General features: G+C 38.4%; 1 protein-coding gene across 1 annotated transcript; it reads right to left on the reverse strand.

The window, feature by feature from the left end:
* Positions 1-9,841: 9,841 nt before the first annotated feature.
* On the reverse strand, positions 9,842-10,328 carry GCK72_000405 (uncharacterized protein; the record flags this gene model as incomplete). The annotated part of the gene is made up of 4 exons (XM_003095515.2): positions 9,842-9,994; positions 10,056-10,123; positions 10,172-10,254; positions 10,303-10,328. The coding sequence occupies 4 exons, from the start codon at positions 10,326-10,328 to the stop codon at positions 9,842-9,844; spliced, it is 330 nt and encodes a 109-aa protein (XP_003095563.2).
* Positions 10,329-12,901: the final 2,573 nt, after the last annotated feature.

Below are 12,901 nucleotides of genomic sequence, written 5' to 3' on the forward strand. Positions count from 1 at the left end.
GTCTATAACGAGTTGATTGGATTGAATCGTGAGTTTTTACTCTTTCTCTTATTGGTGCAAGAGCACAGTCAAATGACGCGAGAGGACGGAACATGCCGGCCCATATTCCCATGGGGCATCGTGATCAAAAAGGGGTGTTCACTCACTAGGAAAGATCCCTGAGTCAGTGTGGAGATATGGACCTCGAGGGCAAAAATTGAATATATATATTTGGAATCAGCGTTTTCTCAGCTATCCAATAGTTGCCGGTGGCAAGGTACCCTCATAACCCAGTAGTTATCCAAGTCCTCACAATAAATACCCAACGACACTCCGCCAAAGCCTCACGCGCCTACTGTAACCTCAGCGCGTCAGTTCACGTGGACACGTGTACTCCACGTGGCAACAAGTAGTTTTCTGAAGTCGGTTGGCTTTCAGAGTTAGTTCTGGTTTTAGCTTTGGTGTTTTGACTTTTATTTTGTAAGTTTATCGCTCTCATTATAATTCTTGCAATAAAGTAAATTATTGTAAGAAACTGTGTTCTTTGTCGTCATATTTTATCCGGAACCTATCACCCCGTATTAATACGCGGGCAACAAGGTATAGGTCACGCCCCATATCTTCACACTGACTCGGACACCATCCCCAGTCAGAGAGGTCACTAAATCTTGGGGAACATTTCACTGACACTCTAACATGTTAGGGGTCATTTCTCATAGGGTCATGAGGAAGTGTGTTAGTGAAATGTCCCCTCTCAGTGAATGCCCCTTTTGATCACGGTGCCACCTGTCCGAATGCTCCTGGGAGTATAGGCTCTTATTCTCTGCGTTGCCACATTATCGCAAGGCGTAAGGCCGCGGAAACGCGCGCCCCTCGCACAATCGAGGGCCAAGGGTTTTGGTGTTCATTGTTTGAGCCTATGCTCTACTAGGTGGGGCATATGTACGTGTGTTTACAGGCGCAAACGTGAGGAAGCTTATTGGATTGGGAGAATTGTGTTCGAATTGGGATTGCGACGATTGTTTCGATATGATTCACCAATGTCGAGAATATGGTCCAGTGCCATTTGACACGTTACGCCGTTTGACCAGCGTGAAAATGTTTGATAAATTGCATGTAACCGACAGGTAAGTATTTTTTAAATTGTCTAAAATACAAATTATTTGTTATTTTAGAACACTCAAAAATTTTGCAGTCTACTGCTCATTTTTCGCAGGCTGTAAAGAAGATAGCGTGGTTTTGTTAGACAGCGTCATCCGACCTGAAATATCAGTTGACCATTTAGTTTTATGGATAAATGAGTCACAAGGGTTCTTTAAAAATGGAGTGAAGATGAGAGACCTTTGTTATATGCCACGAGAAGTGATTGATATCATGCTGAAAAGGTGGAACGTGAAATCGGTCACATTGAATATTGTTAGAAGCGATGATATCCTTTTGGATGTGCCGTTTTGGATTCGGAGACAGTATTTCAGTGTAGTTTCGTTGAAAGATGCTCCTGGGATGATCAAACAATCAGGTACCTTTTTGAAAATATTTATCATACTTGTCAAATGAGGGGCCGGCCCCTCAGGCCCCTCTTTTCAGGGATATGGGATTTTTGAGAAAATTTTTCAAATTTTTCATGAGGAAAAATTTCCCAATTTACTCGTTTTTTATACTTTTTTCACGATGATTTAGTATATTTTTCGAAACATTGACTGAATTTTTCAGCGAGACGCCTCCGGCAATAAAAAACTCTGAGGTCAAATCTGATTTTTTCCCAGAATAATCTGTGTGTTTTCGTGAGTTCATTTCCATATCGAAAGAATATAAAAATTCGGTCGAAACCCCGCAGAGATCAAGCGGCGAAACAGTTTGGGCATTTCTGTAGCCGTGGAAGAAAACAATAAAAAAATGGCGAAAGTAATCATTCTTATATATAAAAGACAAGTGGGCGTTGTCTGAGGCACTGTCCGCAAGGGTTTTGGAAAGAGAAGAGAAACTGAGCCAGCGGGCAAAACCGAACTGGCGTGCTTTGGACAACGACCGCCGCTTTAGACCACTCGGCCATGCGGGCACATTCGAAAGTCAATGACCACGTGAATGAAGAGAAACCAGCCGGCTCAACCGCCGAAGGCGGGGGGAGACAGGCTGGTTATATTATAAAACTTGAAAAAAATTCTTTGAAAATTTTCTTTCGATATGAAAATATACTCAGACACGCATACATTATTCTATGAAAAAATCAAAGTTGAACTTAGTCCAGCTTTACTCAAATTCGAAAAAAAAATTTGAAAAAAAAATTCCCTCCAAAAGACGGGCCTGAGGGGCCGGGCCGGGCCTGAACTTTTGAAAAAAAAAGCCCGGCCCGGCCCGGCCCTTGACAAGTATGATATTTATATAGAAAATGATTCCGAAGGAAATGAGTATTTGTCTTGATGCGGTTCATTGTCCAGTTTTCTCTTTCTTTTTTGGTTTCTAGAAAATGACGAAATCGCACTTTGAACCGTAAAAATAAACGGGAACTAAAACAGGAAAAAGGATAAACGGAAATACAGTACACAGGGTCAAATTTTGTCCATATGAATTCAAATTACCACAAAACCGGAAGCTCAGTGAAGCGCGTTTGCACACGACTTGGCAGATTGCCAATTGAATGCGATAATTGCATTTTTTAGTAGAAAATTGTCAACTTTGAGATCGATATTATGAGACTATCAGTGAGACAGTTTCACACTCTCAAAGTTGACAATTTTCGGCTCCGGGACATTTCGACACTAGACGTTTCGCCACCAAAAAATGGAGTATTTCCAAAGCTTTATAGGGGAAAAAACATGCCATTAGTACGCTTTGATTATGCTAATTAAAGTGATGTGTTTTTTTCCCTATGAAGCTTTGAAAATTCTCCATTTTTTGGTGGCGAAATGTCCCGGAGCCCAATTTTCTACTAAAAAAAATGCAATTATCGCATTCTTTATGGCCGGTACTGTAGTTGGTGCGTCTTTTTAAAGATCACAATTTTTCATACTTGCCACGGGCCGGGCCGGGCCGGGCCAAAATCAAGAAAATGTTCGGCCCGACCCGGCCCGGCCCCGCCCGTTTCGAAACAGCTTTTGAAACATTTTTGAAAATGTGATGTTTTTTTGGAAATTGTTATGTTTTTTTTGGAAATTTTTTGAAAAAAAAAAGTTTTCGAATAAAACTTCAAAACTCAATAAAAAGGTAAATATGTATGATAATTTAAGCATTTTTACTCTAAATTTTCGAAAAATTTCAGAAAATTGTGTTGCAAAATGAATACACATTTTTGCACACCAAAATGTAGATCTCGGCGAGTTCTATGTCCGTGACCTACTCCGGGCCGGATGAGTATTCGTTAATGTGCCGCGGGCCGGGAAAAAGTGCCAAAAAACGCGAAAATGACCAAAAAACCCATTCTAGCCCGGCCCGCGGCACATTAACGAATACTCATCCGGCTCGGAGTAGGTCACGGACATAGAACTCGTCGAGATCTACATTTTGGTATATTTTTAAGCTCACAGAATTGAGTTTGAAGCGAGTTACGCGCCGGCCCGTGTCGGCCCGTTTCGGCCCGGTTTGCAAGTATGCATTTTTGAATCCGGGCCGGCTCGATTTTTGACAAGTATGCAATTTTTAGCTCAGCAACTTTTGAACAAGGTACAGGTCACGCCCCACATCTAAAAAAAAACGTACAATCCGCTACTATCCCGTATTGCATCTCAACATTTACAGATCTCAAGATAAACTCCGTATCCGTCAAGCTGTCACAGTCACACTTCTGTTCTAATGGATTGATGTTTAGAACAATAAATTACACCCAACAGAGAGGCTACGAGAATATGATATCAAACATTAGAAGAATGTTTCCGACCGACAGAATATCGATCAAATTCTCCCATTTCTGCAACGTGATTCAACAAGATGAAACAATTCGTGTCATGGATAACATTTTGAGAGTTGCTCAGTTGGGAGGACAAACAAATCTGAGCATTTATTGTCAATTTTTTACTGATTCATCCACTCGTTGTCCAAAGAATCCGCTTCAACATGCAATCTATAGACGATCAATGGATCCATCGATCTGTGAACAACTGGCTTTCAAAAGGGAACAATGGATCAATAGTCGTATTCACGTGAAAGACACCAGAAATGAATTTGAGATAATGTTCGATTTTTATGTTAAAGACAGATGATGTAACACTGTTATCTGGAACTAGGCTGGGATACAACGAACTGATAATTCTAATTGTCTATGTCTGCGTCTCTTCACGCACCCCTGTCTCCATACCTTAAAGCCAAACTCGTCAAGTTTCGAATTCAAGAAAAAGACCCTATTTTTTAACCAAATTTCTTGAATTTTCTTTAAATTTTACATTTAATAAATCCAATTTCTTGATGCATAACTACCGGCCAAAAAGTAATCATGTTTTGCATTTTTCAGTTGAAAATGCCCAACTTTGAGAGTGTGTCATAGTAAAACAATTTTTCCCATCAAGTAAATTTTTAATGGATCAAATATTGTCGAAATAAAAAAAGTGACACTCGGTGATTGCGGACTTGAAATTTTGTTTCGATGTTTTCGCCCCGCCCCAAAATCTGCAAGCGCCGCGCGCCCTGTTGCAAGCCGCCGCGCACTTTTTTGCGCCTTTATTTTTTTATCAGATATTAAAGTATTTTTTCAACAAAAAAATGAAAAATATATGTAAAAATGTAGAAACAATGTAATTATTTAATGTAAATTATGAAAACGTTGTTTATTTGAACCTAAAATTGTTATGAAATCATAAATAGTGGATACTCTAAATTAGCCAGGTGAGTGACAGGCTATTGCCTGATTTCAGAGAACAACAAACCGAAGAAGCAGCGAAGATCGGTAAAATGTGAGAATTAAATAATTACTCTCAGTTTTATTAATTTCTAATTCCAGATCTAGACGTCTTCAATTACTTCCTTGACATCAGCGCCGGCTACGTACTCCTCACTCACTTTGAACTCCTCCTATAGAGTGGGAAGATATGTGCCGAATTCAGAAATCAAAAATTTTAATTTCACCGTTTATTCTAACTCAATATTACGTGTTTTCAGTAAATTCAATATAAAAAATGTTATCATAATTTTTACTGTGCTCACTTGTTAATTTTTGACCATGATTGAATTTTTTGTCTCTCTGGGTACAACATGTTAAACGTTTTATGTTTGACAATTGTTGGTTAGTTGTCATTCTTTTTTATTGACAAAATGCATGCATTCTTTGCGGAGTTAACCTTCAAAATCTGATAAAAAAATAAAAGCGCAAAAAAGTGCGCGGCGGCTTGCAACAGGGCGCGCGGCGCTTGCAGATTTTGGGGCGGGGCGAAAACATCAAAACAAAATTTCAAGTCCGCAATCACCGAGTGTCACTTTTTTTATTTCGACAATAGATCAAAAGTAGAGCTCAAAAATTGTACTTTTTGCACCGAAGTGTGATGATTATAAGGGGAAAATTACTTTAACGAGATTCCATGATTCGAAAATTCATCTCCGTTTATTTGTACCTTCTCACAATTTTTGTATGAAATGAGCTGATCGACTGAAAGTTTTCCCAAAATGTAATTTCAAACTTCCTATCGCTATAAAAAAATCCATGGAACTTTATTTGAACTTTCAAAATTTATTACTAAACTGCACAGTCTCCCAGACTCCGAGAAAGAACTGCAAGGAAATTTTTGATCTACCCTCATGAAATGAAAAATTTGAGAAATTATCAGGTCTAGAACATTATTTCTATAATTTTTATCGTGAAGCTCAAGGTCAGAAGTTAGAAATTTGCAGTTTTAGAATTATTTTGAGAGCATTATCCACTCATTCAATCCAAAAAATCCTGGTTTTATATATTTTTTCGTGTCGAAATGGCAATTTTTCATTTTGATATTGGAAATATCTACGGGATTTGTTCATTTCTTAACATTTTCCAACGAATGATAGCTCAAATCGTGCTCCGGAGATTTTTTCACATTTCTGTAGGACGGTTTTTTAATTTGTTCATTAGTTTTCGAGAAAATAACAAAAAATTGAAAAAAAATTCAGAATTTGATCGATTTCTCGAAAACTAATGAGCAAATTGAAAAATCGTCCTACAGAAATGTTTAAAAATCTCCGGAGCACGATTTGAGCTATCACTCGTTGGAAAATGTTGAGAAACGAGCAAATCCCGTAGATATTTCCAATATCAAAATGAAAAATTGCCTTTTCGACTTGAAATAATATATAAAACCAGGATTTTTTGAATTGAATGAGTGGATAATGCTCTCAAAATAATTCTAAAACTTGAATTTTATCATTCCTGACTTGGAGCTTTACTCTAAAAATCAAAAAAATAAATTTTTAGACCTGCTAATTTCTCAAAATTTTCGTTTCATCAGGGTAGATCAAATATTTCCTTGCAGTTCTTTCTCGGAGTCTGGGAGACTGTGAACTGTTAAAAAACTGTGAGGGAAACTTTTTCACTGAGCAATCATCATCAAATTAATATCTTCCTGAATACCCCATCGATATATTGGTCAATTGAAAGTCCAGATATATTCCTACTATCTTTTTTATTTTGTCTTCTAATCCATTTGCGTATTCGTTTCGAATAACACACATAAACAGATAATATCCAGAGAAAAGGGAAATAATGAGTGACTTCTCGGTAATCAGAAAAACTGATTGGGGATCCAGAAGAACTGTTGCGAATCTCTTTGATGATAACGCATGTGATGGTTATCTGAAAGTGTATAAGCTCGGGGCACAGTTCTTACAACTGCGCTCTACCGAAACTGAAGAAAATTGAGTGTTTCGGTGGAGCGCAGTTATAAGAACTGTGCCGACCTAATATCTTGATCCGCAACGGAAAGTTTTGAATTTACCGGCGGAGTCGCGATGCGTGTGCGTCGCGTTTTTCATTGAAAGTGTTGTATCTCGTGCTAATAGAGAAACAATGTATAATAATCACTCGTTTATTAGTGATTCGGAATACTAGAATGAGGGGGGACAAGGGTAACAATCTATCACGAAACGGTCACGTTCCGGAAGCAGGTATAAAACTACAACTGACTTTAGAACGAGAGGAAAAGGATGACATTTCCTCTTCGCGGGCAAACGGGGGAATACGAGGGAAAGCGGGTAGATCAAAAAGTATAGATCAAAAATAATATAAATCTTTGTGACTAAATAAACAACGTCACAACACCTCCCTACGTAAAGATAAAACATACTGGTTAATCAGGTAACAACAATGATGGTATCAGGATAAGTAGAACAATAGGAATAATCACAAATGAGAACTTAGATGTGAGCTGATGGATCGTACTTGACGACGTTCTTCCTGACACGGGTTGTCCTTCTTGGTTGAACTGGAGACGGAGCAAGTCGTTGTCCTTGAACTGCTGTAGTTGTTGACTGACTTGACGACGGTTGAGTAGATGCCCTTGACTGAACTTGTTGCGCTGGAGATGATGATGTCCCTTGACCTTGATGCACTCGTTGTGGTGAATCCATGACTGGTGTAGATGTCATATCCCTCTTCGCTTCATCGGTAGACTTCTTTGCTGACCAAACTGTCGGTAACTCGACCACGTCGAACATAGTGGTAGCCCACTCATGCTCCTTGCTTTGCTCCTGTGTTGACTCCTCCAATCGCATCTTCATTTGATTGGCATGTACAACACGCTCTCGTCCGTCATTCAGACCGATGACGTAGACGACTCGACCTTGTCGCTGGTTAACCTTTCCAGGCTTCCACGACCATGTATTCTTCTCGAATACCTTCACGAATACAGAATCACCTTTACGGTAACTTCTGGCTTTCACTCCGTGATGCTTATCAAACTGTTCTTTCATCGCAACCTGCTTTGAATCTACAGTTCTGTTCAACTGTGGTATCATCAAAGATAACCTTGTTCTCAGACGCCTTCCGAGATGAACCTCCGCTGGTGTCAAACCTCCAAGAGCATTTGACGGTGTTGAGCGATAGTGTAACAGAAATTGTGATAAAATCTCAGTGTTCACACTTCCCTCCCCTTTTAACTTTTTCAATCCTCTCTTCAATGTGTCAACAAATCTTTCTGCTTGACCGTTCGATTGAGGATGAAATGCTGGTGAGCGAACATGCTCAATTCCTGCATCCTGGCACATCGTTGCAAATTCCTTTGACACGAACTGTGTACCATTATCAGAAACCAAAGTTTCAGGGTAACCGTGTTGACTGAACATGTCTTTCAATGTTCTGACGGTCGAACTTGCCGATATCGACTTTACTATCGTAACCTCTGCCCATTTTGATTTAGCATCAACTGCGACAAGATAGTATTGTCCGTTCTCTGGACCTGCATAGTCGATATGGACTCTTTGCCAAACACGCTCCGGTGCTTCCCATGGCTGTTCTGGGATCTTCCTAGGGATCTTCCCACCTTGACTAATAGTGCACGACGACACTACTTTCTCCACGACCCTTGAAGCTCCCTGTACACTTGAACGCTTCGATCTGGAGACCGGTGTCGCATTCTCTTTTACCTTGAGAACTGCCTTCTTTTTAACACACCGTTTTAGTCCCTTCTTGAACACCTCCGGAAACTTTCCGTTCAATCCCCCATGGATTGCATCTGTGTTTGAATGTGTCAGCTCATTGACCATCATTCCCATGTGATAAGACATCTCTTTAGATCTTCCGATCCAGTCTAACCCCAACAGATTTCCGTGTTCTCGGACATACACATAACCAGTTCCTACTGATCCTTTGAGTCTGAACTCCACTAGCGCCCTGCCTAGTATCTTCAACTCATTTCCACTTGCTGACTTCACTTTAGATCTACATCTCTCCAAGTCAGGCTTTCCTATTCTACTCCAATCTTCCCTTCCGATGAGAGTGATATCAGATCCAGTATCCAACTGAAACTCCACCGACTCACTATTCACATCTACTGACACATACTGACGGACAGAATTGACCTCAGCATCTTCCGAAGAAGCTCCACCAACTATGGCAACGTGTTGTGTCTTTCTAGACGACGAATCTTTTCTCGATCTGCAAAAGCTGGACATATGTCCCTTCTTCTGACAATCGAAACATGTTGTGAGTGGTTTGGGACAATCTGGCTTCCTATGGCCACGTTTCCCACAGTTCCAACACTTTCCACCTTCAGAATTACCATCTTCTGATGTGTTCTTGTCTCTACTCTGATCCTGATTACTCGGCCTTTTAGCATAAACTGCTCTCACTGCCGTCTCATCCTGATCGCCACTGTTGTATCTCGTGCTAATAGAGAAACAATGTATAATAATCACTCGTTTATTAGTGATTCGGAATACTAGAATGAGGGGGGACAAGGGTAACAATCTATCACGAAACGGTCACGTTCCGGAAGCAGGTATAAAACTACAACTGACTTTAGAACGAGAGGAAAAGGATGACATTTCCTCTTCGCGGGCAAACGGGGGAATACGAGGGAAAGCGGGTAGATCAAAAAGTATAGATCAAAAATAATATAAATCTTTGTGACTAAATAAACAACGTCACAACAGAAAGATACGACAAACACACGCTAAACTTGAACGTGGCACTCATGCACTCATAGTCAGCCAAGTCTGTTTTTGGCACCGTGCCAACCGCTGAGCGACGGAGCGCGTTTACGCGACCTTGCGTTATGCACCCCTGTGCATTTTTTAAATCGATTTTTTGAGAAAATTCAATTTTTCGTCGTTTTTCTGACTTGAGACCTACCAGCTCGATCATTCTCCTTCTTTCTGTAATAATTTAATTTATATTCGATTGTGTTTATTGTACAGATCAAAATAACAAAGATAATGAGTTTTAAATCAAAAAATGATGATAATTAGATAATTACGCCGCCGTCGACAGCACCAGTGGTCGCGGGCGGACCTTGAAAACGAGCTTCTTCCGGATCACCGCCCGTACCGTCGCGTTTTTCTCATCTTCTCCCTCAATTTTCTCGCTTTTTTGAATTACAAGCAACGGGCGGTCGGTTTTCGATATCTGAAAGTCGGAAAACATTGAAAATCTTTATATTTTTTGTTAAAAATAATCAAATATTTACTTTTCCTTCAAGTGTCTGGTTCCCGACAATCATGTACACGTTTCCGCGGTCTCCCCAGCAAATTGTGCCTGAAAAAACCGAAAAAATCAATAAAAACTCATAAAATTTAAGTAAACCTAAAGTTTTCCCATCAAAACCGCCGTCTTGCGGCGAAATCATCCCGTGCATCTCGATAGCCATCCATTCTGGGGTTCCTTCTCTGAAAATTAGTTTTTTGAGAGGATTTTAAGTAGAAAAAGTAGCTTACGGTGTAGAAATCAGTTTAATTTGCATTTTTGTAGTAGAAATCTGGAAAAAAAATGATTAAAAACAGTGAAAATTGATGAAAAATCAGCGAAAAATGCAAAAAATAAAAATATTTTTTCAAATTTGGCGCATGTGTGCAATGGAGCGCGTTTGCATTTCGCGCCTTTTTCGGCTATTTTTTTTTATTTTTCCACTGTAAAAACCCGATTTTCAAGCTGAAAAATCAAAATTTCAGATGGAAAACATCTTCAGTGACGATGACGACGAATATGAAGCATTCCGGGAGCATCTTTACGAGGGAAATGCTGAGGAAGAGGTCTGATAACTACATTTTTTTTAATTTCGATTTTTTTTAAATTTTTGGTATTTTTAGAACGAAAAACTGGTGCCAATGTTCGGAATGTATGCTCTAATCAAAACTACAAATACACAAAAACCTCGACAAGACCTATTTCTCCGTGGACTCGAAGCGCCGTCCAACGACTTGGATCCCTATAAAGATGGCACTTTTGACCACAAAAAACCAGTTTTTGAGGTGTTTTTTAGTCAACATATCGATTTTTTAAATAGAAATTTCTTCCAGAATAAGAAATATTGCGGAAATTTCTCATTTTTCGGTATGAAACAAGATAGATTTCAAATGGAGCCGGCCACGTCATCACACGAGGATCATGTCGCCGAACGCCAGAAACTTCTCGAAAAATTGCACAAATACGAGGAGAATCAAGAGAATTCAGAGAATTCAGTGGGAGAATCTGATGAAAATGAGAAATTTGAAGAGTTTCAGTGCAAAAAGTATACTTTTTATCGATTTTTTGAATTTTTTCCACCAAAAATGGAATTTTCAGACCAAAAACCCCTCTGCGACGGCCCATGGCGACTAGAAATTCGAATGTGGACACTCCGAGGCCAGAAATGAGAAAACGAAAACGAATTGTGTTGAGTAGTGACGACGAATCCGAAGATTCAGATGAGAAGACGTCGCCACGGAGGAAAAGAGTGTCTCCGATTATTGAATGATAATTTTTTTGCCTTTTTTTGTTGATATTTTGTTAATTTGTGCCATATTTTAACATATTGTCGGGTTTGGAACCTTTTAACTCGTTCTCAAGGGTTTTGGAGAATTGGATAGTGGAAATTGAGAGATTTTTGCTGAAAATTGAAAATTTCTGCCGAAAACCATCGAAAACTGCGGGAAAGTGTGAGTTTTACCATTAAAAAATTCAATTTTTGCGTTGAAAATTTCGATTTGTACTCAATTTCTGTGAGAAATCGATTTTTTGCTGGTTTTGAGCATATTTCGTCAAGTTTTGTTGAATTTTCGATGAAAAAAATTTAATTCTTAGTTTTCATAGTTCTTTAGTCGAAAAACGCTTTAAAAATTGTAACTTTTCACCAAATTCTGATGAAAATCCGTTGAAAATCTGAATTTCTGCCAACTAAATAGTGTTTTTCCTCAATTTTAGTCGAAAATCACCGAAAAATAGCATTTTTCAACAAGAAAAATATGAAAAGTAAAAGAAAATTTTGTCAAAACCAAGAAATTCCAATGTTTCTTTGCAATTTCTAAATTTTTAACTAAAAATCACCAATTTTTCACAAAATTTTGATGAAAATCGTTTGGAAATCTGAATTTTCGCAATGCAAACGAAATACCGTTTTTTTTCTCAATTTTTGGTAAAAATCACAGAAAAAATCGCATTTTTCGATATAAAATTTGAAAATTAAAGGAAAAAATTAGTCAAAACCAAGAAAATTCAATTTTACAGCAACTTTTTCAAAAAATTCTACTGAAAATTGATTGAAACTTTGAATTTTTCCCAATTTCTCGTTCTAAAAATGTTGAAAATTGTTATTTTGCTCAAAAATTCGAAATTCTCAGTAGTTTTTCTCAATTTTTAGTGAAAAAATGCTGAAAAAGTATTTATTTTTGAAAAATACGAGAAACTTTGTTATTTTGAGCTGAATTTTCTTTTTTATTGTTGAAAATTTCGATTTTTGCGCAATAATTGTTAATTTTTCTCAAAAATACAAAATTTTCAGTAATTTTTCTTAATTTTTTACTGAACAAATACCGAAAAAGTCTTAATTTTTGAAGAAATTTCGAAAATTTGCCGAGAAATCCAAAAATCCAAAAATCTTCAATTCCTACTATTCCACCAATCCAAAACTCCTCGAAAAAGAGCAAAAAAAGTAATGAGCCGGTTCTTTTCACATATCACACCATCATTCACGAATGCATCAAAAATCACATTGTAACAGAGAAATTTGCCCCATTTCATTTTTTTCTTATTATTTGTCAAACAAAAAGAAAATCATCTTCTGTGAATATACTACTGTCAAGAAAAGCCTTTGAAAACCTCAATTTATCAATTTCTCTCTCATATTTTATATTTTTATTTCCCAATTTCACTTCGAATGACACGGGCGTTTCACTCGCTTCCACACAATAATTACCTTCTTGCAAAACGTGTCTTTCTCTCTTTTCTCCGTTCTTCTTCCCATTCATCTCAGCTCACCAGCGAGAGCCGATTTACAACGAAAGCTCCCCGAGCCGCGTCGTTTTTCCGTGAAGAGGCGAGAGAGTGTGTGAATCGAGG

The sequence above is a fragment of the Caenorhabditis remanei genome, chromosome I (genome assembly GCF_010183535.1).
Source record: "Caenorhabditis remanei strain PX506 chromosome I, whole genome shotgun sequence".
Lineage (NCBI taxonomy): Eukaryota > Metazoa > Nematoda > Chromadorea > Rhabditida > Rhabditidae > Caenorhabditis > Caenorhabditis remanei.